The sequence below is a fragment of the Cotesia typhae genome, unplaced genomic scaffold (genome assembly GCF_013202065.1).
Source record: "Cotesia typhae breed Kobodo isofemale line unplaced genomic scaffold, CoteBio_Ctyphae contig_50, whole genome shotgun sequence".
Taxonomy (NCBI): Eukaryota; Metazoa; Arthropoda; class Insecta; order Hymenoptera; family Braconidae; genus Cotesia; species Cotesia typhae.
In genome coordinates this window covers 999,932-1,024,313 of record NW_027423758.1, presented here as the reverse complement: position 1 = coordinate 1,024,313, position 24,382 = coordinate 999,932, and the positions used below count along the sequence as shown (strand labels likewise).

General features: G+C 30.2%; 7 protein-coding genes and 1 long non-coding RNA gene across 12 annotated transcripts; 5 read left to right on the top strand and 3 right to left on the bottom strand.

Annotated features, from left to right (window-relative positions):
* Position 1: 1 nt before the first annotated feature.
* On the top strand, positions 2 to 3,163 carry LOC141531990 (C-signal-like). Of its 2 annotated transcripts, XM_074250128.1 has the most exons (6): positions 2 to 138; positions 205 to 336; positions 2,054 to 2,105; positions 2,346 to 2,536; positions 2,613 to 2,995; positions 3,064 to 3,163. In XM_074250128.1, exons 2-6 carry the CDS (start codon positions 211 to 213, stop codon positions 3,065 to 3,067), a joined length of 756 nt encoding a protein of 251 aa, XP_074106229.1. In that variant the 5' UTR covers positions 2 to 138; positions 205 to 210; the 3' UTR covers positions 3,068 to 3,163. The 2 variants fall into 2 exon arrangements, with proteins under 2 accessions (XP_074106229.1, XP_074106230.1); XM_074250129.1 differs by lacking the exon at positions 3,064 to 3,163 and having other exon boundaries at positions 2,613 to 2,999.
* Positions 3,164 to 3,319: 156 nt separating this feature from the next.
* On the bottom strand, positions 3,320 to 6,594 carry Bcl7-like (chromatin remodeling complex subunit BCL7B-like protein). Its single transcript, XM_074250152.1, has 5 exons — positions 6,462 to 6,594; positions 4,218 to 4,566; positions 4,059 to 4,134; positions 3,656 to 3,764; positions 3,320 to 3,581 (listed from the first exon to the last, which is right to left on the bottom strand). Exons 2-5 carry the CDS (start codon positions 4,307 to 4,309, stop codon positions 3,463 to 3,465), a joined length of 396 nt encoding a protein of 131 aa, XP_074106253.1. The 5' UTR covers positions 4,310 to 4,566; positions 6,462 to 6,594; the 3' UTR covers positions 3,320 to 3,462.
* On the top strand, positions 4,573 to 7,538 carry LOC141531974 (zinc finger CCHC domain-containing protein 8 homolog). Its single transcript, XM_074250103.1, has 7 exons — positions 4,573 to 4,967; positions 5,351 to 5,549; positions 5,800 to 6,092; positions 6,180 to 6,393; positions 6,513 to 6,687; positions 6,806 to 6,894; positions 6,970 to 7,538. Exons 1-7 carry the CDS (start codon positions 4,702 to 4,704, stop codon positions 7,387 to 7,389), a joined length of 1,656 nt encoding a protein of 551 aa, XP_074106204.1. The 5' UTR covers positions 4,573 to 4,701; the 3' UTR covers positions 7,390 to 7,538.
* LOC141532005 (small integral membrane protein 14) lies at positions 7,129 to 10,051 on the bottom strand. 2 transcript variants are annotated; one of them, XM_074250157.1, is made up of 6 exons: positions 9,913 to 10,051; positions 9,652 to 9,839; positions 9,326 to 9,419; positions 8,566 to 8,620; positions 8,358 to 8,500; positions 7,129 to 7,270 (listed from the first exon to the last, which is right to left on the bottom strand). In XM_074250157.1, the coding sequence occupies exons 3-6, from the start codon at positions 9,395 to 9,397 to the stop codon at positions 7,241 to 7,243; spliced, it is 300 nt and encodes a 99-aa protein (XP_074106258.1). In that variant the 5' UTR covers positions 9,398 to 9,419; positions 9,652 to 9,839; positions 9,913 to 10,051; the 3' UTR covers positions 7,129 to 7,240. The 2 variants fall into 2 exon arrangements, with proteins under 2 accessions (XP_074106258.1, XP_074106257.1); XM_074250156.1 differs by lacking the exon at positions 7,129 to 7,270 and adding an exon at positions 7,930 to 8,059 and having other exon boundaries at positions 9,913 to 10,046.
* A 43-nt stretch (positions 10,052 to 10,094) lies between these two features.
* Dat (Sodium-dependent dopamine transporter) lies at positions 10,095 to 17,488 on the top strand. 3 transcript variants are annotated; one of them, XM_074250095.1, is made up of 13 exons: positions 10,095 to 10,448; positions 10,895 to 11,070; positions 13,469 to 13,603; positions 13,876 to 14,100; positions 14,212 to 14,311; positions 14,578 to 14,716; positions 14,782 to 14,916; positions 15,242 to 15,345; positions 15,426 to 15,663; positions 15,732 to 15,860; positions 15,929 to 16,129; positions 16,331 to 16,498; positions 16,559 to 17,488. In XM_074250095.1, the coding sequence occupies exons 2-13, from the start codon at positions 10,899 to 10,901 to the stop codon at positions 16,781 to 16,783; spliced, it is 1,971 nt and encodes a 656-aa protein (XP_074106196.1). In that variant the 5' UTR covers positions 10,095 to 10,448; positions 10,895 to 10,898; the 3' UTR covers positions 16,784 to 17,488. The 3 variants fall into 3 exon arrangements, with proteins under 3 accessions (XP_074106196.1, XP_074106195.1, XP_074106197.1); XM_074250094.1 differs by having other exon boundaries at positions 10,095 to 11,070; XM_074250096.1 differs by having other exon boundaries at positions 10,095 to 11,070; positions 13,876 to 14,127; positions 14,254 to 14,311.
* On the bottom strand, positions 10,922 to 13,983 carry LOC141532007 (uncharacterized). Its single transcript, XR_012480009.1, has 6 exons — positions 13,843 to 13,983; positions 13,489 to 13,596; positions 13,285 to 13,409; positions 12,951 to 13,194; positions 11,874 to 12,474; positions 10,922 to 11,053 (listed from the first exon to the last, which is right to left on the bottom strand). It is a non-coding gene; the product is annotated as an uncharacterized LOC141532007 (long non-coding RNA).
* A 566-nt stretch (positions 17,489 to 18,054) lies between the features above and the next one.
* LOC141531982 (ankyrin repeat and MYND domain-containing protein 2) lies at positions 18,055 to 20,955 on the top strand. The gene is made up of 3 exons (XM_074250115.1): positions 18,055 to 18,348; positions 18,527 to 18,904; positions 19,683 to 20,955. The coding sequence occupies exons 1-3, from the start codon at positions 18,070 to 18,072 to the stop codon at positions 20,328 to 20,330; spliced, it is 1,305 nt and encodes a 434-aa protein (XP_074106216.1). The 5' UTR covers positions 18,055 to 18,069; the 3' UTR covers positions 20,331 to 20,955.
* Positions 20,956 to 21,179: 224 nt separating this feature from the next.
* LOC141531986 (phospholipase A1 member A) lies at positions 21,180 to 24,066 on the top strand. Its single transcript, XM_074250125.1, has 4 exons — positions 21,180 to 21,716; positions 21,910 to 22,027; positions 22,109 to 22,449; positions 22,892 to 24,066. Exons 3-4 carry the CDS (start codon positions 22,128 to 22,130, stop codon positions 23,617 to 23,619), a joined length of 1,050 nt encoding a protein of 349 aa, XP_074106226.1. The 5' UTR covers positions 21,180 to 21,716; positions 21,910 to 22,027; positions 22,109 to 22,127; the 3' UTR covers positions 23,620 to 24,066.
* Positions 24,067 to 24,382: the final 316 nt, after the last annotated feature.

Sequence of the window (24,382 nt, the reverse complement as noted above, 5' to 3'; positions counted from 1 at the left end):
TAATCAAAGCAATTAGATTAAGATAGCGCGCAGAACTGCCATGCAGTTGGTAGAAAAGATGCGTAAATAAATTTCATGATTCACGTTCATGTTATTCACGTCGCAGCGATACGCCGCTCAACAACGTATTGTAGCTAGGTTAGTAAATTATAATTGTAAAAAAATAAATTGTATTAATTATTAATTATTATTTATTTTTTTCAGATAAAAATGCGTTCAATATTAATTACTGGTTGTAATCGAGGACTAGGTTTAGGATTAGTTCAACATTTAACTCAATTACCAAATCCACCGGAAAAAATATTTGCTACTTGTCGTGATATCAACAAAGCACAGGTAAGAATTATTATTATTATTATTTGTATTAAAAATTTTGTATGTAATAATTTTAATTTTAATAATAATAATAATAATAGATAAAAATTTATTATTATTATTATTATTATTATTATTATTATTATTATTATTATTATTATTTTGTTATTAAATGCTCAGGGGGGTTATCCCCGGAGTCCGATTCTCCGAGGGCCCAGCCTGAGCTCCATCCGTTACTTCTGGACCACTCCCCACAACAAGGCGGTTAGTGATCACAGCAGGCCAAAGTCATTTCCCTAAGTAGACGGAGGGAGCCTAGTATAACAGCCTTCTGCATCCTGACTACCAAGAACTCAGCTTTTGATGAGCAAGCTGGAACTTTGGCAAGTGAGGATACAAAAGACCGTTTCATCCCTCCAAGGACGCCAACAATCAGGACGACAAGCTTGACACGGTAACCTGGGTAAAGTTTGCCAATTTCAAACAGGAGATCCTCATATATTTGTCTTTTGTGCTCTTCTTTGGTTGAGATGTTATATTCAGCCGGGGCCGAGAACTCAATGACATAAATGTCACGAGTGGCCTTATCGAAGAGCACAATATCAGGTTTGTTGTGATCTATCCGCCGGGTTGTTGCAAATGGCATGTTCCAATAAATTTTGCAACTGTCATTCTCAACAACCTGGGGAATATCTCCTGGCAGATAAGGCAGCACTGGTGTCACGTTAATACCGTAGCAATGACGAAGATAGTAGTACAGTACTCTCAGGGCAGCATTGTGACGCTGGATATATGCACCTCTTGCCAGCACAGGACATGCCGACAAAAAGTGCATAAGCGTCTCCGGATGTTGTTTACACCTCCTACAGGAAGTGTCCGGAAGCTGCACCTGGAGCACCTTGCTACGGTACTCAAGAGTGTTAATGACACCATCTTGGCAGGCAAATATGAACCCCTCAGTCTCGGACATCAGGCCAGCTGACTTTAAGAAGGAAAACGTCAGCTGGGTGGACAAGCCATGATCACGCACGTGTTTAAAGAACACGCTGTGCATGGACTTGTCCATCAATTCGCCAAGGAGTAGTTTTTCCTCGGCGTTCCTGATGACGCTCTTAAATTCCTCCTTTTGGAGTTCCATAAGAGCGTTTATTTCTCCAAGACCAAGGGTTCTTGCCGCATATATTGCTGCCTTATACAAGAATGACCCCTTATGCGCATTTTCATGTTTATGTACAATTTGCATAAGAAAGTCATCCTCGTCTGCAGTGAAATTGACAACTTCGTGTGTTAAACCCAGGACCAAACGGTCGTGAAGCCGCTCCAAACTCTGCAAACCTCTCCCACCGATGGATCGGGGGAGGTATAATCTGACGACTGATGAATTGGGGTGCACGCTCCGATTCATATTAATGATCTTACGGGTTTTGATGTCGAGATCTCATAAATCCTTTCGGACCCATTTCAGGACACCGAAAGAGTATATAGTAAGACTGGGACAGCGAGCATATTAGTAGCTGAGACTTTATTTTTGCCGGAAAGTTCGGAGGACCTTATATAATAATAATAATAATAATAATAATAATAATAATTTTTTTTTTTCTTTCAAGAAATTAAACTTACCAATAAAATAATTTTCATTAAATTCACTTTTTACAACAGTTTCATTAATACAATTTAAATATTTAAAAAACTTCATACTAAGTAATAAATTAATTAATAAATAATTATTTTTTTACAGAAATTAAAAGAAATTGCTGAAAAATCAAGCAATGTCTGTATCATAAAAGCAGGTAATCATAATTATTATCAATAATGATAACTGTTGACTTTTAAACTAAATGATGACAATGTAGTATAGAGTTAAAACTTTATTCCGCGATAATTATATTGATTGTGCATTAGCAGTGTAAATAAAATATTTATCAAGGTCATTTTTATAACTTATAATGCACGTTATTAAATAATCGATTTAAGTTTCGATCTAGGTACTTATTATTATTATTATTATTATTATTATTTTTTTTTTTTAGATTTAACAAACTTCAAAGACTACGACCGGATTGTAAATGAAGTAAGCGCGCAAGTTGGAGATGCTGGTCTGAATGTTCTCTTCAACAATGCTGCTATTTTATTACCTTCGTCTAAACTTGACAGCGTTAAGGCTGAAGATTTGACGGAAAATTATTTAGTTAATACTGTAGTGCCTATAATGCTTACTAAGGTATTTATTTTCATTTTTAATTGCTGGATAATTAACATTTAATTTTAATTACATAAAAATAATTTTTTAATTAAAGGCATTCTTACCATTGCTGAGAAAAGCAGCAGCAGCAGCAGCAGCAGCAGCAGGAAAACAAGGCATGAGTGTAGACCGTGCAGCTGTAATTAATATGACATCTCTGATGGGCAGCATCGCAGACAACGGCTCAGGTGGATCTTACCCCTACAGATGCAGCAAAGCTGCCCTGAACGCCGCAACCAAGTCGATGAGCGTCGACCTAAAGGAAGACGGAATCCTGGTAGCTTGCATGCACCCTGGCTGGGTCAAGACGGACATGGGAGGATCCAATGCTCCAATGGACATTGATTCCAGTGTCCATAATATGGTCCAGACAGTCCTGGGGCTTTCTGAGAAGGACAATGGAGCTTTTCTCAGACACGATGGGACTATATTACCCTGGTAAGATTTATTTACTCCTAAAATTGTTCAAATTTTTTTATAATAAAAATTAAATAAAATTTTTTCAGGTAAATTATTAAATTTTCATTAAAAAAATTAATTTTTCAAGTGGAATTAAAATTTTTGTATTTTTCTGACTTAAATAAATGAAAGGATTTAAATAATTAATTTTTATTGTTGCTTAAAATTTATTTCGAATATAAGAGCTAGTTTTTTGGTTTTTTTTTTACATTATAATTAAAATATTTACACAACTCTTATTAAAGTTTTAAAATAGTGTACTCGTGAGGCTTAAACTAATTAATAAATCTTAGGTATACAATATTAAATTAAAATAATATTTATTATAGAAAAATTTTAATATGAATGAAATAATGATTGTGGAAATGATAACAATGATAATGCTGATGCATCATTGGATGGTTAATCCTTCCGGTGGATATATTAAATATCATGTGTTAGAGTAATCAATCAGTCTTGAGTACTTTTGGAGCTGGCTCGCTGTTTTGCGAGTTTGAATCTTCCGAGAACCCTAGATGTGTTGAAAAATCTGTCATTCCTTGTGAATCACTTACAGTCGAAAAGCCTATTTAATAATTATACTCGTAAAATAAAAATAAATAAAATAATAATAATAATTATAGTGAGGAATAATTTTACATGTGTTCGAATCCTCGGTGAGTCCAAAATTCGAGTTGTTTGATGAGTCTATTCCACTTTTTCTTGGCAAACCATTTTCTTTATCCGCTAAAGACTTTGCTTTTTTTTTCTAAATAAAATTAATTATTTAATTATAATAATTTTGAAATTTTTATTTATAACTAAAATTTTTTTTTATTTTTTTTGGAATAAATTTTTATGTTTTCAAAGTCTTAGCTGCTATTAATACCAAAAATAAAAATAAAAATTAAGTTAGCCGACATTTAAAAATTAAAAAATTTTTTTTTATTGAAAAAATATTTAAAAATTATTTTTTAGTTCTAATTTAAGAAATGTAAAAAATTAAAAAAAATTAAAAACATCAGCTAACTTTAGTATTACAAAATAAAAATAAAATTCTAACCAACTCAAGCGTTGATATCGGTACCCATTTGTAAATTTTCATGGTAGTCTCTCCTATCGTCACCCATTTTTTTTCCCTGAAAAATAAAAAAAAAAAATAAAAATAAAAATAAAAACCTAAATTAAAAACTCTAAATAAATAACTCAAAAAATAATTTACCAGTGCCGAACTTTATCCACAACTTGCATAACTCGTTTAATGTCATCTTTAGCACGACTTCTCGTTTCGGCTCGCACAGACCGCGACATCATGATACACTTAATTTATTAATATGAATTTAAAAACTCTGCCGGTAGCTAGCAGGTGTTTGATAAATAAATAATTTTTTCCTAAGCTTAAACTTGATTATCAAAAGACGCATCAGCAGGTTATAGTTTTAGTTTATAGTAGTTTTGAGTGATTAAACTTGTGGAGACTGACAGGAGAACAGGAGGGCGCTGCTGCGGCGGCCATTTTGTAATTATAAAATAAGTTTCAACATCTGTCACCAGAGCGCGCTTCCGAGCAACTGAAAAGAACGCATTACAAATAAATAAAAATATAAAAATATAAATACAAACAATAAATAATAAATAATAAATAAACATTGTTGGAACCCGGAACCTGGTGAGTTCTTTATTTTTTTTTTTTCGGGTAATTTACGATGAGTTGCAACGGAGACTCTCAGGAAGCCGACGACTCGGTAGTGTGCTTAGACACAACTCTGGAGTCATCAGTGTGTGAAAACGATGCCGATGTTACTGACCACAGTGACCTGGACGACAAATCCAGTGAAGGAAAAACTCTTCCTCCTGGTGCTGCTCCGGAAGGGTTCATTGTGATTGACGAAGCCGTTGATGACCTCGAGGAAAAAAACGAGGAAGATGAACCAATTATTAAGGTTATCTTTAGGGACAAAACTGTTGCCAGGTAAGTTTTTTATTTTACTAAAATTAATGGACATTTAACAATTCTTTTAATTTTTAATAATAATAAAATTAGTCGACGTTTTTAATTGATTTTTTTTTTTACAATTAATTTAAAACAAAAAAATATTTTAAAAAAATTTCACTGATAGTTTTTTACAAGTGATATTTAAAAAAAAATTTTTTTTTAATCATTTTTTCAATAAAAATAAATTTCATTAAAGTTAGCAGTCATCAGAGAATTTTATAATTTTTTTTAACAAATAAATTTGCTCCAAAAAATTATTTTTGAAAAATTACATTTTTTATTATTTAATTAAATTCAATTTCACAATTTTAATTATTTAGATATTAAAAATAATAGTAATTATTTTTTTTTTTTTGCAGAGAGTACCGGAGAAGAGTGAAAGAATTTTTGCAAAGACTAGTGAAAGTCAATTTGCCAGAAGACGACTCCACAGACTTGGTCCTAGAAATTTGGGATAAAAATTTTGAAAAAACAGAAGGCGAAGATTTGAGTAGTCTATTTACAATTGACAGTAAACCTAGCAAGGAGGATTACTGTAAAGTTCCGACTTATGGAAAGGTATTTTTATTTGTGATACTAAAATAAGCAGACACAATTTTTTAATTTTTTTTTTTAAATAAATTAGAACTAGAAAATTATTTAAAAAATTGCATTTATTATTTTTTAGAGTTTTTAAATAAATATATTAATTATTGTTTATAAAAATTGCATTTATAATTTTTTAGAGCCATTAAAATTTTTTTAATAAATTTATTTATTAAAAAAAATTTTTTTTTATTAAAAATTAATTATTCATAATAATTTCTAGAAATTTGACCGAGTACTAAAAGAATCATCAGGCAACTCTGACGAAGAAAAAGAATCAATAGGACCAAAATTAACATGTTTCAATTGCCTGGGCAACCATAATCTCCGAGGCTGTCCCGAGCCGCGTAATTTTAACCAAATAAATAAAAACCGTAAAAAATTTTCTTCTCGATCAAACAGCAAGAACTCACGTTACCACGTCGAAGAGGTTAAATTTGTACCTGGTGTACTGAGCAATGAGCTAAGAAAAGCACTGGGTCTCAGTCATAATGAATTACCAAAACATATCTTCAAGTATAAAATTTTTATTTATTTATTAATTTATTTATTGCTAATTTTAATTGATAGATGCATTAATTAATTTAAAAAATAAATTTTAAGGATGAGAACACTGGGATACCCACCAGGGTGGTTAGAAGAAGCTAAACAGGAACACTCGGGGTTGAACTTGTACAACTCGGACGGCAGGCGAGTCCTAGACCCAGCGGAGGAAGTCGGAGAAATATTTTCTCCCGAGGACAACATCAAGTTTGATATTAAAAAAATTCACGACTACCCGGGATACAATGTACCGCCGGCACCAGGTGTCAGAGATGTAAGATCATGAGTATTAATGAGTATCGACGTCGGAATTATGTTTATTTATTTGGTGGTGATACATACCACGGAGCTTGGAGTTTTATTACTGTACGTCGTTGATATGATCTGGAACAGGCATACTGGAATCCGGAGATGCAGGCAATGCACAGTAAGGAGGCCATGCTGATGATGTTGGAGCACCGCAAGGCTGAACAGGGCTACAAGAAAAAGAAACTAGAGACCACAACCCGCCAGTCCAGTCCTGACGCGGATGTCCAGCTTATTGAGATGGATTGCGAGCCTTCTGAGGGTAATTATTTAATAAAAAACTTCAAGTTAAGTTTTTAATTAAATATTTCCAATAAAATTTTTAATCAAAAATTAAAAATTTCAATTTTTAATAATTATAATTTTTTTAACTATCCTAGATTCAGTGATAGAATTGGTACCAGTTAACGGTGAAGATTCTCAGGATCCATTACCTCCAGGATGTGAAGAGCTACCAGTAACTCCAAAAGTATTAATTTATTAAACCAAAACCTGAATTAAAAAAAAAAAAAAAAATTATTAATAATTAAATAATAAATTTTAGCTTGACCTGTCGTGTGATTCACCGTCGCTAGCAGACTTGGAGAGAAGAAAGAAACTGCTGCTCCAGGAGCTGAACGATTCCCCGATGTCCAGTCCGGGGACACCCAAGAGCTCCCTAAATAACTCGACTGCCGATACTCTGCGGTCTGCAGCCAAGTGTCTGAATATTTCCTCAGAAACTCCGACGCAGAGTTCGAACGAAACTACGCCTAAAGTTGGCGCGGTTAAAAGTGTCGAGATGGGGACACCCCTGCTGAAGAGCACTTCCAAGTTCACCAGGTTACCTGCCAGCGGGAATTTCTCTAAAAACATTTGTGACGTTATTAATTTTGAAAATTTACCTGGCGCTACTGGCAAGTACGAAAAAATGAGTGGTATTATCCAGAAAATACGGACGACTCTCTCGAATCAAGACTTTTGAATGTCACTCTTTTTTTTACAAGCGTAATTATTTTTTAAAACAATTCTTCAATTTAGACATGTTGCAGTAAATGTTTTTTGTAAATAAATTCTTTGAAATGCGGTTGCGAAATTATATTTCTTAATAAAATAAAATATTATGAAAAACTATTCAACAGTTAATTAAATTAATAATTATTTTGTTTATTCAAAACCTGGAATGTATTATTAGTCGTATAATTTTTTTTCTACAAATATTTTTTACAATTCCACTCTTTAAATTAGAGTTAGATTTTTTTTCTTAATTTACATTAGTATTCCTATTATTCCAATATATATTTTATGATTAAAAAAAAAAAAAATATATATATATATATATATATATATATATATATATGTATATGTATATTTTTTCCTGGCTTAGAATTATTTAATATCAATATAATATAATATAATAATTAACCGTAATAAATTTTTAAAAATTGTGCTTTAACAAAATTTCGATATTTAAATAATACATCACAATTTTGTAAATTAATTTTAAATAATTATTTTTTTAATAAATTTTCTTTTTTTTTTTTTTTAATAATATAATTATTTATAATTTTATTTATTCAAAGCCCGTGATTATTGGAGATTCATTTTTTTAATTAATTTATTGGTGGTGGTGCTGGTGGATCATCATTTGGACCCTTTAAATAAAATTATTTAATTTTTTTAACTAATTTATAATTTGAAATTTTTTTAACAATAAATTTAAACTAATAAAAATTAAAAATAATTTTTATCGTATCCGTAATTAATTTAAAACTTTTAAAATTTTATAGGGATTATATTCTATTTATAAAACTTATTAGTTGATTATTTTTAATTTTTTTCAAACAAATTATTAAAATAAAAATTTTTTTTATTAAATTTATTTGTTAAAAAAATTATCAAATATTTTGTAAATTACTTTTGATAATAATTAAATAAATAAATAAAACTCACAGACGAGTTCCGTAGCTTGACATCATCCGCGTAGCTCTGACGGAGTGAATTAGGTCTGAACAAGTACATCAGCGTCATCGCAACAAATGCGATCCCGATGAACAGGAAATCAGAGTTCTGCTGTCCGCCTTCTGGCCCGGGAACTTGAAAAAAAATAAAAATTTTAGTAAAAAAAAAAATTGTAAAATAAACTATGATAATTACATACGATTTGTCAAGTTGAAGCACTCGTTATCAGTACAGGCTGCTTGCGATTGCCTCAGCTGCAACAGTAAAAATTTATTATCAGACATAAAACTATCGCATTCATTAAAAGTCAATTATTACTTGCTATTTACATATATGCTTGACTATTTTCTTTTAACAAATAAATTTGTTTAAAAAAATTATTTTTTAAAAATTGCATTTTTAATTTTTAAAAATTTTACGTCAATTTTTTTTTTGTCATTAAAATTTTTTAAATTATTAAATATTTGCTGAATTAATTTTAATTAAAAAATGACATTAAAATTAGTAGTAGACAATTTTTTAATTTTTTTTTAACAAATAAATTAAAAAAAAATTGCATTTTTAATTAAAAAAAATTTTTTTTTATTTATTTATTTTATAAAAATTAATTTAGTAAATAATTAATAAATTTTTTAATAAACAAATTGACATTTAGAAATAAAAAAAAAATAAAAAATGCAACTTTAAAAAAATGCAATTTTTTTCAAAAAATGACAGCTAATTTTAATGTCATATTTTTTGCTATAATTTATTGTCACTAAAACAATTAAATATTTGCAAAATAAATTTAAATTCTCACATATATTTACATATTTTGTATTATGCAAAACTTGAAATTCAGCGAATTTAAATAATCAAAAACAAAGCGTTGCATAATCCAAAACATAAACAATTAAAAATTGTCATAAAAAAGATACTGATTAACCAACTATTGAGTAACAACATGCATTATGTTTTACCAATGATAGTAATCGTTGCATAGCATTGTGGTTCCAAATGCATTCACAGACATCAAATGATTCGTCGGCCATAGTCACGATATTCCAAAACAATCTGTAAAAAAAAAATAGAAAATAAATGAAAAAAATTTTCAAATTTAAATAGAAAGCAAGCGAGACAGAGATGTTAGAAAATCTGTCGAAAAATAGCAATTACTATCCGTTTTGATAGCTAAGATTCTCCATATGTCAGATACAAGTAAACAACTTGGGATAATATTAAAAATGATAAAAATCAACAAAATTGATCAAACAGAGTTATCAAAATTACAAATATTAAAAATTACCTGGCTTCCGATTGTTAATTACTGATTCTGATAACTAAGTGCTACAACATTTAGCTTCGCTGGTCATACACTGAGTATTTACGTTCACGGTCGGGTAATGGCCACCAGGAGGGGAATCCTGATGATTGGAGAACTCACGGCCAATTGCAAGCCATCACATACTCGCGGGAACTTTCCCAACTTTAAATCTAAAATTTTTAAATTGAAATAATTAAGATGTGTAATTTTTTTTCTTATTTATTTAATTTTTAATTTATTTACCTGGAATTTTTTATTTGATTTTTTAAATTACCACGTGGCTTGGAAAGTAAATTTTATGAGTTTTAATTTTGAGATGACTTCACGCGGCGATTTAGTTGGACGAAATGGAGCGGTCACGTGACAACTGCGTATATAGTCTTCAATTTTCCAGGAAAGTTGTCACTTGGTCGGTTGACGTTGACAGGTGAACTTAAATTTAAAAAAAAAAATAAATGATTATTTGAAATTTAATTATGAATTTTTAAATTTATTTAAATTTCGCGGGTTTTTTAAACCGGGAATCCCCGAATTTTAGGGGAATTTTAAGGGGCAAAAAACAGCCTGTGAATAGTGGTTGTTTTAAGTACTTAAAAAGTGTAAATTTTTGGTAATAATTGGGAATTAAATAAAAAAAATCAAATATTAATTGAGTAATGGGTTTAAAGAGTAAAATAATAAAAATAATTTGGCTTAAAGTCAATTACAACTATTTAAATAATTGTTATTGCAACACCGATCTCGATTACAAATGTGCAACTTTTGAAGAATATTGATCGGTGAGTATATTGTTTTATTAAAATATTATTTAAATAGTTGAATGGTGAGAAAGAATAAATAAAAGAGGTGAAGAGGTGTTATAATATAGAGTTGAGAATGATGCGTGTGACAGAAAAGCTCTCGTCGGAGGACTCTCCAGGATCGGGTTTGAAATACACATAACTGATGGGTACGGTGGTGTGTACTGGCCGGATATACCCGTCATTGCAAGCACAATGAGCTTGTTGTATTGCTCTAGAGGGTTGATATGTGCTGAAGGGCTATCGATAACTTGTCGTCCGAATTATACCCATTGGCTATTCATTCCTCTCGAACAACATATGAAATTCGTTTCGCTAGTTTAATCATTTCATTTTTATCCCGAGCCAATTTATTATAAATTTTTGATTTTTTTATTTTTTTATTCTCGTGGGTAACTTTGAAGTTCTGTGATCGTTTTTTTCAGAAAAATGACTTCCAAAGTTTCAAAACCAACTACGCCGACCGACAACGGCAAAGTTTTGGTCGACGGCAGGGAAACTTGGTCCGGAAAAGTTGATTTTCTTCTTTCGGTGATTGGGTTTGCTGTTGATCTTGCCAATGTTTGGAGATTCCCGTATTTATGCTACAAAAATGGTGGTGGTAAGTTATTTAAATATTTTTTATTAGACATTTAATTTTTTTTTAAATAAATTTATTTTAAAAATTCCATATTGAGAAGCTATAAAAAATTATAGATTCAATTTTTAAAAAATAATTTTTTAAAAATTAAATTTTTTGGATGTAAAAATTTTTTTTAGACAAATTGTATTTTGTTAACTTATAAAAAAAAAAAATTGTAATTAATTTTCATTAAAAAATTTTTAAAATCTGATAATTTTTAGAATTTTTTTAATAATTGAATTTTAGTAAGAAAAATTTATTTAAAAAATTGCTCGTATAATTTTTAAAGTTTTTTATAAATAAAATTTTTTTTTAATTAATTAAAAATTTTAAGAGCTTTTTTTTTTAAATAAAAATATTAAAAATGAAAAGAAAAAATTCCAAAAATTCCAAAAATAAGAAAAATAAAAAAATAATAAACTTAAAAGGTTGAAATAAATGCAGCAAAATTGTGTAAATGATAGTTTAAGTAAAGAATAGTATAGATGTATATTATATTAATATGAAAAACGAGGGTAATATGATTTTAACTAGACGGTTGATTGTCATTTAGCTCGCGCCAAATTTGCAGTCCTCCGTGTCCATAAGCAATATACTTATATATATAAATATATATGATAAGAAGAGATATAGCTCGACTTTATTAAAAAGCCCGGAAGCTTATTCGCTAGTCGTATTAAATCTAAAACGCAGCTAAAATAAAATGAAATAAATGTATCGAGGAAAAAGAAATGAAATCGTAATCTCAAATTAAAAGTTATAGTAATCTTATTACAACTCACCATTAAACGTTGGTCGTGCGATGTAAGAAGAGCTTTGTGATAGAGCCCCAGCTCATAATCCTCTTAATTGTAATAAATTTTATAATAAAAAGCTTTAAAGTGCGGAAGAGAAGAAATGACCGCATGAAAAAATAATTTAACATATCTGTAGTGTGAATGATGTCCATAGAGGAGGTTGCGGGTGTGCACCATATTTTACAAATTGCTACAAAGAGAGGAGAGAGCTCAGTTGAGTGTATGGTTCACTATAAAGAGTAGAGAGAGGCATAAATGCTATTAGTTCGCGCAATATCAAGGCATCCAGGAATGCGATTAAATTGACACTGGGTTGACAGAGTGATACAGGAAAGCTTCTCAAAAGCGGCTGCTAATTAAGTTATACTTGTCGTTGGAATGGGCATCCATCCACCACCGTGCTGCTGCTCATGCTCCTCTACTTACACCAATACTAGTTTCAGTCTATCAAACTGCTACTGGAACACGCTGCACGCGAGCTATTATCACGGCAAGATCGGTCGCTAATTTACTCTCGAATTCCCCTCAATTAATTTCATTATTCAAACTATTCAGGACACCTTTGATCATGGACGTCTGCTACACACTGAAAAAATTTTTTTCATTATTTATCACTTTTTTTAAAAATTGTTTTTATATCATTTTATGTGACTTTTGAATTTAAATAAAGTTTCCTAACATTTCACAATTTTTAGAATTTTTTTTTTTTAGAAAATTTATAAGTAAAAAATTTTTAAAATAATTTATAATTTTTTAAAGCTTATAAATATAGAAACTGTCAATTTAATATTTTTTTTTTTTTTTTTTTATTTTAATCTATATTATTAACATGTAAAAATATTGTAAATTTTTTAAAAAATATTTTCCATTTTTAATTAAATTGTTAATCATTTTGGATAAATTTTTATCATATTTTTGGAGTAATTTATCTTATAAAAATTTTTTTATCCAACAATGATTACGACTATTACCCAGCAACTCTCAACAAAACCTGTTGATGCTAAAAAAAATCCTAAATCCGGGATAAGATCTGAGACAGAGCTCAATAAATGATCTTCTTACCATGCACTTCCATAAAAAAAAAAATCCTCTCTCCTTATCCTCGTCATAAATCCTGGAAATCTGAGCTTGTATTTTTATTAACTTCCATTTGACCTAATCTGAAGAAATAAAAATCACGTCAATCTAGCCCTCAAATTTTTGTAAATAAAAAAAGAAAAATCTCTAAATAAATGGCACTCGTTGCATTGATCATTATCCGGTAATGGAAATATAGTAAAATTGAAAGCTATTTCGCGTTAGTCAGCTGTGAAGAAAATTACCAAGGCATAGATAAAAAAATAAAAAAGTTTACAAAGAAAAATCGACACAAAATGGAGCACTTTAAACTTCTCACCTTTTTACAGTCCTTTCTTTCTTTCCTAAACTTTCAATTACGTTTCCGGTCTCTTAACTTAAATTTTCTTCGGCAATTACCCTCTTGACCGACTTTAATTGTCTGGAACAATAATTCTGCTCCACCTTAAATAAATAAATAAATAAATAAATTAATTAATATAAATAAATATTATTTTTTTCAGGCGCATTTTTAGTTCCTTACTGCATCATGTTGGTAGTCGGTGGGATTCCTTTGTTCTACATGGAACTAGCTCTAGGGCAATTCAACCGGAAAGGAGCTATTACATGCTGGGGACGACTCGTTCCTTTACTAAAAGGTATTTATTTTTTTTCCGTCATTTTGTGTAGCTGACAGGTCAGATATCTCTTTCAAATAACATTAAATTTAGCTGTCACTTGACAATTTTTTAATTTAATTTTTAACAAAAAAATTTCTTCCAAAAAATTATTTTAAAAAAATTGCATTTTTAATTTACGTGTCAATTTTTTTTGCCATAATTTATTTGTTAAAAAAATTATCAAACATCTGCTAAATTAATTTTCATCTATTACTGACCTTTTTTTATTCAATAAAATAATTTATCTTCAGGAATAGGTTATGCTGTAGCTCTGATAGCCTTCTACGTTGATTTTTACTACAACGTGATAATAGCCTGGGCATTGCGTTATTTTTTTGCCTCGTTCACCAACATGTTACCCTGGACAACCTGCGGAAATTCTTGGAATACCCCTCTCTGTCGTGAATTCAACACTAATACTTCTGATGAGTTTGTTATTAACGACTGGACTGATTATTACCAGACTTCTTTGTTACGTGAGTCATTTTTTATAATTATTGTTGTCCACGCCATTTCTTCTTTTGACTAGGCTGAAGTTGGTTTTCATTCTGGAATTTATAAATGAAATAATTAAATTAATATTGCAGTTAATGCAACTGACGTACGTGGTTCAAATAATACTTTAAATTGGAGAAATGAAACTGATAATTCAACGAAGTATACAAGTGCTGCTCAGGAATATTTTAAGTAAGTATTTTTTAAAAAATTTTCACTAATAATTTTTCATTTTTAATTTTACCTTGAGGAATTTGTTTATAAATTTTTTTTTAATAATTTAAGTGCTATAAATTGATAAAAAAATTTTTAAATAATTACAACAATAATTTATTTGCTAAAAAATTTTTTTTAATTTATTTAAAAAAAAAAATTTGATTAATCATCATGTCAGCTGATTTCAATTTAAAAAAATTAAATTTTAAAATAAAATAAATATACCTATAATAAAATTCCAGCCGAGCAATTTTGGAACTTCATCAAAGTTCTGGCTTACACGATCTTGGAATAGTAAAGTGGGACATTGCGCTTTGTTTGTTTATCGTCTACATTATTTGTTATTTTTCTCTGTGGAAGGGAATATCGACATCTGGAAAAGTAAGTAAAAATTCTAACTTGAAATAAATAACTTAAAAAATAATAATAAATATTTAATAACCTAGGTGGTATGGTTCACGGCTCTATTTCCATACGCAGTCCTGCTGATCCTTTTGGTGCGTGGGGTAACTTTGCCCGGAAGTGGTGAAGGAATAAAATATTACCTCAGCCCGAATTTCACCGCAATAACAAATGCCGAGGTGACGGAAGTCTTTTAAATTATTATTTATCCACGTAGGCCATAAGTTATAAGTCATAAGTAATGTTATAACTTTTTATAAGTCGAGTTATAATCTGGAAAAGCGTGCAAAGTGCATGGCTGAGAGTATAAGAGTGAGGGACAAATGGTGAAATGGAAAATCTGTGTAAACGCCGTAAATACCCCGAACAACTGACCGAGTGCGCAAACGTGATTCGCATATAATTTTACGGATTAAAATATCCTGCCGTTAATATTATATGTCAATTTTTATCGTTAAATATATATATATATATTGTTATAAAAAATGACATTTTTATTTATAGGTTTGGGTGGACGCTGCGACACAAGTATTTTTTTCCCTGGGTCCGGGTTTTGGAGTTCTTCTGGCTTACGCTAGCTACAACGAGTACCACAATAATGTTTACAGGTAATAAAAAATTAAATATCAACCTAAATAATTAAATAAATAAATAAATAAAAATTAAAATAAATATTAATTAATTTTAGCGACGCTTTGCTGACGAGTTTAATCAACAGCGCCACCTCTTTCATCGCGGGGTTTGTAATTTTTTCAGTTCTTGGTTACATGGCGCATGCGAGCGGCCGTTCCATTAAAGAGGTCGCCACTGAAGGGCCTGGTCTTGTCTTCATTGTTTATCCCGCAGCAATTGCAACAATGCCTGGGTCTATTTTTTGGGCCCTGATTTTTTTTATGATGTTACTAACTTTAGGTCTTGACAGTTCAGTAAGTATTTAATAATTTTTTGCTTGTATCTGCAACAAAGAATAATTAAAATTAATTTAACGTTTCAGTTTGGAGGATCAGAAGCTATAATCACTGCACTAAGTGACGAATTTCCTCTGATTGGCAACCATCGGGAAATATTTGTCGCCTGTTTATTCACCTTGTATTTCCTAGTCGGTCTGGCGTCGTGCTCACAGGTAAGATCATCAAATTAATCCAACTAAAACTACTCTGGTGTTGAGTTAATTAACGTGGTTAATTGCAGGGAGGATTTTATTTCTTTCACTTATTGGATCGTTATGCAGCTGGTTATTCAATGTTATTCGCTGTGCTCGCGGAAGCAATAGCCGTTAGTTGGATTTATGGTACTGATAGATTTTGCGCGGATATTAAAGATATGATTGGATTTGCGCCAGGATTGTATTGGCGTGTTTGTTGGAAATTTGTCGCTCCTATTTTTATTGTTGTAAGTTTTATAATTTATAATATTTTTAATTCAAAATTTAATTTTTTTAAGCATTAGAAAAATTATTTAAAGATTAAAAGTAATTTTTGAATTATTTTTTTTAAGGATCTTTTTAAGTGATTAATATAAAAATTAATTTATTAAAAATTTTAAGTCTTACTAGCCTTTTAAATATTTAATAAATAATAAAATTATTTTTAGTTTATCATAGTCTACGGTCTAATGGGTTACGAACCTTTGACATATGATGAATACACCTATCCACTATGGGCGAATATTATCGGATGGATAATAGCTTCTTCTTCAGTCGCAATGATCCCAGGAATGGCAATTTACAAAATAATAATAACTCCTGGAACATTTTGTCAAGTAAAATAAATAAATAAAATAATTTAATTACAAATTAACTAACCTGAATTATTTTTACAGAGAATAAAAATATTAACAACACCATGGAGAGACACTCAACAGCAGACAGCAACCATGAGGTCAACAGTTAGTTCAGTAGCGAATGGCGCAGTACGAACAAGTCTGCTTGACGAAGGCGGTTTCGTCGACATATTGCCTAAAGAACAATTAGACGTGACCAAGGAACAAATTCAAGTCGTTCTTCATCCAGGCGACAATGGAGATCCGCCACCAGAGCCCGTTTAGGACAACACTCTAGTAATCATCCGTGACACGCGGTTCCACGTTTATCTCTGTTAACAGTATTATTTATTATTAATTATTGCTAACCTTAATTTTAAAAATATAATTCCAACTTTGTTTGATATAACGAGTTGTTACTCAATTTGGTAGAAGCTTTATAAACGATGATTATAATTTACAAAAGCTAGTCTGATTATATATTATTAAATATTTGGAAATAGATTTTATCGAAAATAATGAATCGATTAGAGTAAGGTTTTAAAAATTATTTGTAATAATAATTAATAACAATGAATATTAATTATTAATTAGTTAAAGTATATTTACGGGCTGTATGACAAGCTCGGATATACATATGCTGTGTGGACTATACGCAAAATAAACATAGTTTGATAGATTAGGTTATTAAGTGTAGAATATAATTACTACAATGATGAATATTTATTATAATAGTTATTATTATTGTAATATATATTTTATACAATGCATCCGAACTGCTATCGCAGCCATAGGTCGCAGTTCGGGCTTTGTTGGACGATTTAAAGTATTTACTAACTATAATGATTGTTAGTGTTAAATATTGGTTAGAATAATTATATAATGTTATATTTGTTGGTGCTTTTAACAAGTGATCGTTCGAGAGCCATATTGAACGAACATTTAAATAATAATTATTTTATTGTGTAAGGAATTTTTTTTTTATTTAATAAAATTATTACTTGTGTAATTGTTGTTTCATTTTTTATACTTAAACTTCAGTATTGTTAAAAAATTATTCTTGCAGCTAACTTCATTCGAAATAAAATTTGGTAAGTTAATAAAATAATTAAAATTATTAATTACCCTGAAAAGATACAAAAAATTTTTATAGAATTTTAAAACAATTAAATTATTATTAAAATATTTAATAAACAAATTTTGCATGTGAAAATAAAAAAAAATTTTTAGATGCATTTTTTAATTGTTATAAATTTTGACAGCTGTCAGCTAACTTCAGTATTATAAATTTTAAAATAATACTGAAGTTAGCTATCAGCTGTTAATTTAAAAAATTTTTTTAACAATAAAAAAATGCTTCGAAAAATTTTCATTTGTAATTTTTATTAATTTTCACATGTGAAATTTTTTAATTTAATTTTTTGTTTAATAATTTAATTGCTATAAATATTTAAAAAATTTTTTATATCTGTCAACTTCAGTGTCATTATTTTTTAATTTTTAAATACTAGTCAGCTGACTTCAGAATGATGAATAAAAAATAGTTAAAAATTTTCCCGCTTTTTAAAAACATGTCCGCGCCGGTGACGTCATGCCCAAGAAAGCAGCTGGAAAGTACAACAAGCAGCAGCACATTATTAGTCAACATGACACCGACGACAACAGAAAGTCTATCGGAGCTCCAAAAGCAAGTATTTACTCACATAAGTAACCATGAATCTTCAGAACTCCGTACTTTGCTGGCTTCCAACAAAATGAAGATCGACTTTGTTGACGAGAATGGGATGAGTCCTCTCCAACATGCCTGTTATAAAGGAAACAAAGAGATTGTGCAGATGTTGCTCGACCAGGTAGGTTAAGTTTATCAAAACAAAAATAAAATTCACCTTGAATTTAATTAATTAAATATTAAAAATTAATTTTAAATTATTCAAAGCTTCACTGAATATTTAATTAATTTTTGTACTTACTTAATTAATTAATTGATGGTGATGTTGATAATATTGATTACTTGGTAATTCCTTCCAGGGAGCAGATGTCAATGCCTGTCAACACGAGCACGCCTACACGGCCCTGCATTTCGCAGCATTGAGCGGCAATGCTGAACTGTGCCATCTCCTGATGTCTCACGGTGCTAAATTGACAGCCACCAACAGCGTAGGCAGGACACCTGCACAAATGGCTGCCTTCGTCGGGAATCACAACTGCGTGGCTACTATCAACAATTACATACCCAAAGCTGATATTGATTACTATATTAAACCCCAAGGATTGCAGACTGAGCCAATGATGCCGTCTCATCTTGCTGATTCGCTCCACAAGTTCATCATGCAGGTCAATGTTCATCCGGTCAGAGTTGCTATGAGCTTGCAACGGTGTACTGGACTCTTAGATCACTTGCCCAAGGTATTTTATTTTTTTTATTATTAATTATTGATTTAATTACAAGTAAAAAAATTATTAAATTTTTTATGACATTGAAGTTAGCAGTCTTGACGATTTATTATTTTTTTTTTTTAAATAATTGCATCTATAATTTTTTTTTCATAATTTATTTATTAAAAAAATTATAAAAAGTCTCTCAATTTCAGTATCAGTATCATTATCAAAAGATCCATCCGGAAAATCGACCCCTCGCTCTGTATAAACGTCGATAAATTTGTAACATGTTATTCGTGAGGGGAAAAATTATTTGGAAATTATTTTGGACCCATATAAAAATTTTTTTTCTGAACTAAAAGGAAATATTTTAGGAGTTGTACGCATTTATATAACAAATTATTTATTAATTATATTTCTTTTTTTTATTTAACGATTTTTTAGATGCTGAAGAAAATTTAATTTTAAAAATTAATATGAATAATTTTACAATTTATAATAAATTATAAATAATTTTTAATTCAGATTTTTTTATAATCATAATTTAAACTCATTTGTAATGATTAAAATAATTTTATTTATATTTATTAATATCTAAAAAATTTATAGTTTGCTCCCGGATTTTCAGAGACTTGACATATTTATATGTTATGATAAGAATATATTTTTAGCATTATTATTCCAAGTATTTAATACTTCAAAGTAAAACTATTTATAGTTTTAATAATTTAAAATTTATCATAATAAATTGACTAAAAATAATTAAAAAAAAAATCTTTAATATTAATACATAAAATAATTTCAGGTTCAAAAAGTCCTCGAATCAATGCGACATCGAGAGATGACCCGGGGAACAGACACCAATGAAATAATGGCATTTAAATACCACTACCTGAGCTGCATCGTGAGCGAGCTAATAAAATGTCAGAAGCGACTGGAGGCCAGGAAGGCTGAGAAAATAAACGAAAAGCCGACAGATGAAGAGAAAGGCAAGACAGACCCAGTTGAATTCTTCATTCGCTTGCTGCTAAAGTGCAGCAGAAGCGACGGTCTTCCGGAGTACCAAGAGGCTCTGCTTCGGGAAATAGTCCGGGAATTCCCGTTCCGCGAGAGCATGATTTTCCGGCAGATGGTCGCGACTCTCGCAGGAACCGACCCGCCATCCGCAGTCTCTGTTATTTCCGCGGCCATCAACGGCCAGCGTGGATTCGCCGACAACCAGGTCATTTGCATGACTTGTGGGGAAGAAAAGGCTACCAAGAAGTGCAGTAAGTGCAAGGCGGTCCAGTACTGCGATCGAGAGTGCCAGAGGCTTCATTGGTTTCTTCACAAAAAAGAATGCGCTCGTGTCAGCCCTTCTTGCATCACTGCCAACCCCAAAGTCACTGATACTGACAAAGTTGACATTGCTAATGCTGTCAAAAATGAAATCGGCAATCTAACTATTCAATAAATTATTTAGATAGACTTTTTTCAGATTTTTGCCAAAATAAAAAAATTAATGGGTTCAATTTTAGATCTCACGGCTGAAATATTGGGCCTAGAAAAAAAAATTTTCTAACAAAAATGATTTAATATTTTTTTTTATAATAATTGATTAACAAAATTGGTTTTAAAAATTTTAAAATAATAAAAAAAAATTATTATTTAAATTAAAATAAAATAATAATTTTAAAAAAAAATTTTTTTTAATTTCTTAAATTAAAAAATTTTTTTTAAATTCTTAAATTTTTTAAATATTTAATATTTAGACCCCTGTCAATAATTGGAGCTTTTACCTTAATATTTTTTTTTTTTTTTTTTTTTTTAATTAAAAATTGAACTTTTATTTAAAAAGTTTTTTTATACGACCAATATTTCTGCTCTGATATCAAAAATTTGACTCCATTAATTATTTCTAATTTAAGGCAACAAATCCTGACCACAGTCACGAGTTATGAGGTTACTCCGTTAAGATGTAAAATATTTTTTTTTTTATTTTACGAATTCTTAAAAAAAAAAAAAAAACATAATTTTATAATAAAAAATATTTAAAATAATTATTACCAAATAAACAATAATAAAAAAATCTATTTATTCTCAACAGAGTAACCTCTGTTATTATTTCTTATGTAAAAACAAAAGTGATTTCAATTATTGAGTAATAAAAATTATATACTCTCGTCTTTTACATTGAATGAAGTTACTGCCGACAATCTAATATTTAAATTTATCCGTACCTCATAATTATTGTACAATAATTCGATGAACAATTATTTATTATAATTTATAGACTAACTTCCGTTATTGACGCCAAAACTTTTCTGTAATTTTATTTTCTATTTATTAATTTTAAAAATTAAATATAAAAATAACAATTTAACAAAAAAAATTGTTAAATTATTTAATATATTACGCGATAAATTTTTAATTTCATAATACTTGTATATATTATATATAAATAATGTCTAATGTGCAAAAAAGAAGACGTAGAAAAAGAAAGTATCCAAGGTCAGTTCAATGTATTTATCTATAATTAATAATTGATTATTAATTTATTAATAAATGAATAAATTAATTTATATTAAGTCACTGTTTTAATAAATTTTTTTTTTTCGCAGGATTCCAGAACGCTGGAGGATTTTTCCGGGGAGGAAAATTTTTCTGTATCATTTTACCAAATTGCCGAATAAAAAAAAAAAAAACTAGATAAACTTTCACTGCTCTTACTCTTGCTCTCCTGGACAGCGAGTTGATATAATGAGAAATGAGGCGTGAAAGTTTTTAAAATAAAACGTGGGCATTTACCAGTAAGTTCTCAAGTTGATAATAAGTTGTTCAGTAACCAGTAAGCAGCCAAGTAAGTAAGAGAATTCTCAAACCTTTCACGTTTTATTATTTTATTTAATTTTATTAAAAAAAAAAAAAAATAAAATAAAATAATAAAGACAATCAGGCCACTGGGTAACTTGCCAGCAAGAAATAAAAAATAAAATTTAAAATCCAATTATTTGGATTATTGTCATTTATAATAATAAACCAACAAATTCCAGGGTGAACGGTACCGGGTAGAACGTCATCGTCGAAGCAGCGGCTAAGTATGCCAACCGAATGGCGGGGGAAGCATACGCACCGATACCCGCACCAGCAATTGACAGCAAACAGTATTTAGTAATCGAAGTTATTCAGCAGTGAACGTTTACTCTCCACTTAGACCTCCAGTTAGTCTCATCTTTTTTTTTTTTATTTTAGATCAAATATTTTTACTGCCATGACGAAGATCAATTGGATTATCCTGTGTGTGTACTTGCTCCCGAGCCAGCTCGACGCCGGGCTCACCGAGGAGCTGGTTAGACTCGCCAAAGGACCTATTCAGGAGGCCTTCGAGAGCGGCGCGGCTAATGATTTGAAGAACGAGGATTGTATCTGGAGACGCGGGTACGATACTGATGATTGTCCTGATCCGGATGTACATATTTATTTGTATACTCCTGGAAAACCGAGGAGAGAACTTGTGCATGGGTCTTCTGATTGGCTCAGATTTGATTACGATCCTACTAAGGAAAATATTATTTTGATTCACGGCTATGCCGGTGAGTTAAAATTTTTTTTATTTAGGAATTATTTATATAATTTTAAGAATAAGAAAATTAAATTTAGGATCATTGGAAAATGACTTAAATTAGTGAATTAAAAATTTTTCTAAAATAGTTAATTTAGTCAAAAATTAATTTATATAATTAATAGACTAAGAAAAATTTTGAACGGGTAAATTTTTAATAAATTAATTTTTATATGAATCACTTAAAAAGTTCCTTAAAAAAAATAATTCAAAAATTATTTTTTTCGACCAAATATTTATAATTTTTAAATAATTTTTCTAAAGCTTGAAAAAGTAGAATTTTTAATTGAAAAATTAAATTTTAAATTCAAAAGCTTTAAATAAAAATTTTAAATAAAAAAATAAAATACTAAATTAAAAAATTGAATTTTATATTAAAAATAATAATTTACCAAGTAAATAAAAATTTCCAGGAGGAGATGACACCCTTCCAATCTCAGTTTTAAGAGACGCATACATGAAAAACGGTAGCTACAACGTCTTCCTGATAGACTGGGGTAAGCTATCAGCAGCTCCGTGTTACCCAGCATCAGTAGCGAACCTGAGACCAGTAGCCCGGTGTCTAGCCTTATCTCTAACCAACCTGAGGCACCTGGGGATGCCCATCGCTCGTACAACCTGCGTAGGACACTCACTGGGCGCGCACCTTTGCGGTATAATGGCAAACTACCTGCTCTTCAGGATGCACCGGATCATAGGGCTGGACCCGGCTCGTCCTCTGGTGCGTCCTGGCCTGGGCAACCGATTAGACAGTGGCGATGCGGACTTTGTCGAAGTGATCCACACCAACGCCGGGTACTACGGTGAAATCGGGCGGGTCGGACACGTTGACGTCTGCGTGAACGGCGGGAAGGTCCAGCCGTTCTGCGAGGACAAGCAGAACCACCAATTGTGCAGCCACGTGTGGGTCGTCTGCTACATGGCTCAGAGCATCGACGGAGACAGGCCTCTGGTCGCCGAGCCTTGCTCCAGGAGGTGTCCGTCTGGCCCGAGAATCACCGTCAGACTCGGTCAGGACCTTCTTGTTGGCCAGCACACTCCTTCTGGCTCCAAGGGGTCCTTCTGCTTGACCAGCTATGACCCTCCTTACTGTCCCAGGTTTTCTAAGGACGGGCGCGGTGATGCTCGCTGTTGCATGTGAAAGCCGGGACAATTTAAAAGCAATTTTATAATTATCTATCATTTATATATTTATATATACTTCTCGTATGTCTATGGTACGTCTACATACCTACGTAATAAATAGATAAGTACTGTGAGTTGTCAATAAGATCACGCCTCCAGCCGGAAGCCTTTTTGGTATTCAAACTCTGTTATTGTCAATGTATTTTAATAAGCTTGACTTAAAAAAAAAATATAATAATCATAAATGTAAACATACATATTTTTAATGCAATAACGGAGTCTAACCGTTAGCTGTGCTACAACTCGATGCAATTTTTATCTGAGATTTTGGGTTTTATTTTTTTATAATTTAACTTTCTATATGATCTACTTGCACGTTTTATGCTGGGAGAAATTTTTATTTGAATTGAATAAAGAGAAAACTCATCTTTAATTTTTTTTTTTTTTTTTAAGGATTTTACTTTCAGCAATAATTAATAATTATTTACATAACTTAACTTTCAAGTGAAATTAAAATTTTCTATAAATATATTGTAAAATAAAAATTTCAAAAAGTTTAAAAAAAATTGTAAAATTTTTAATTTCAGCTTCAAAAAGTCTAAAAAAATTTTTTATCATTATTTAAAATTGTAAAAGATTTCAAAGTAATTTTATTCTGAACCACGGTAGTTTACGAGCCAAGTGGTCGTTCAAAAAAATGTCATCCCAACCTCACTTAAATTTAATATTTACTAAAATATTATTTAAACTAAACAAGCATCAAAATATTTATCATTACA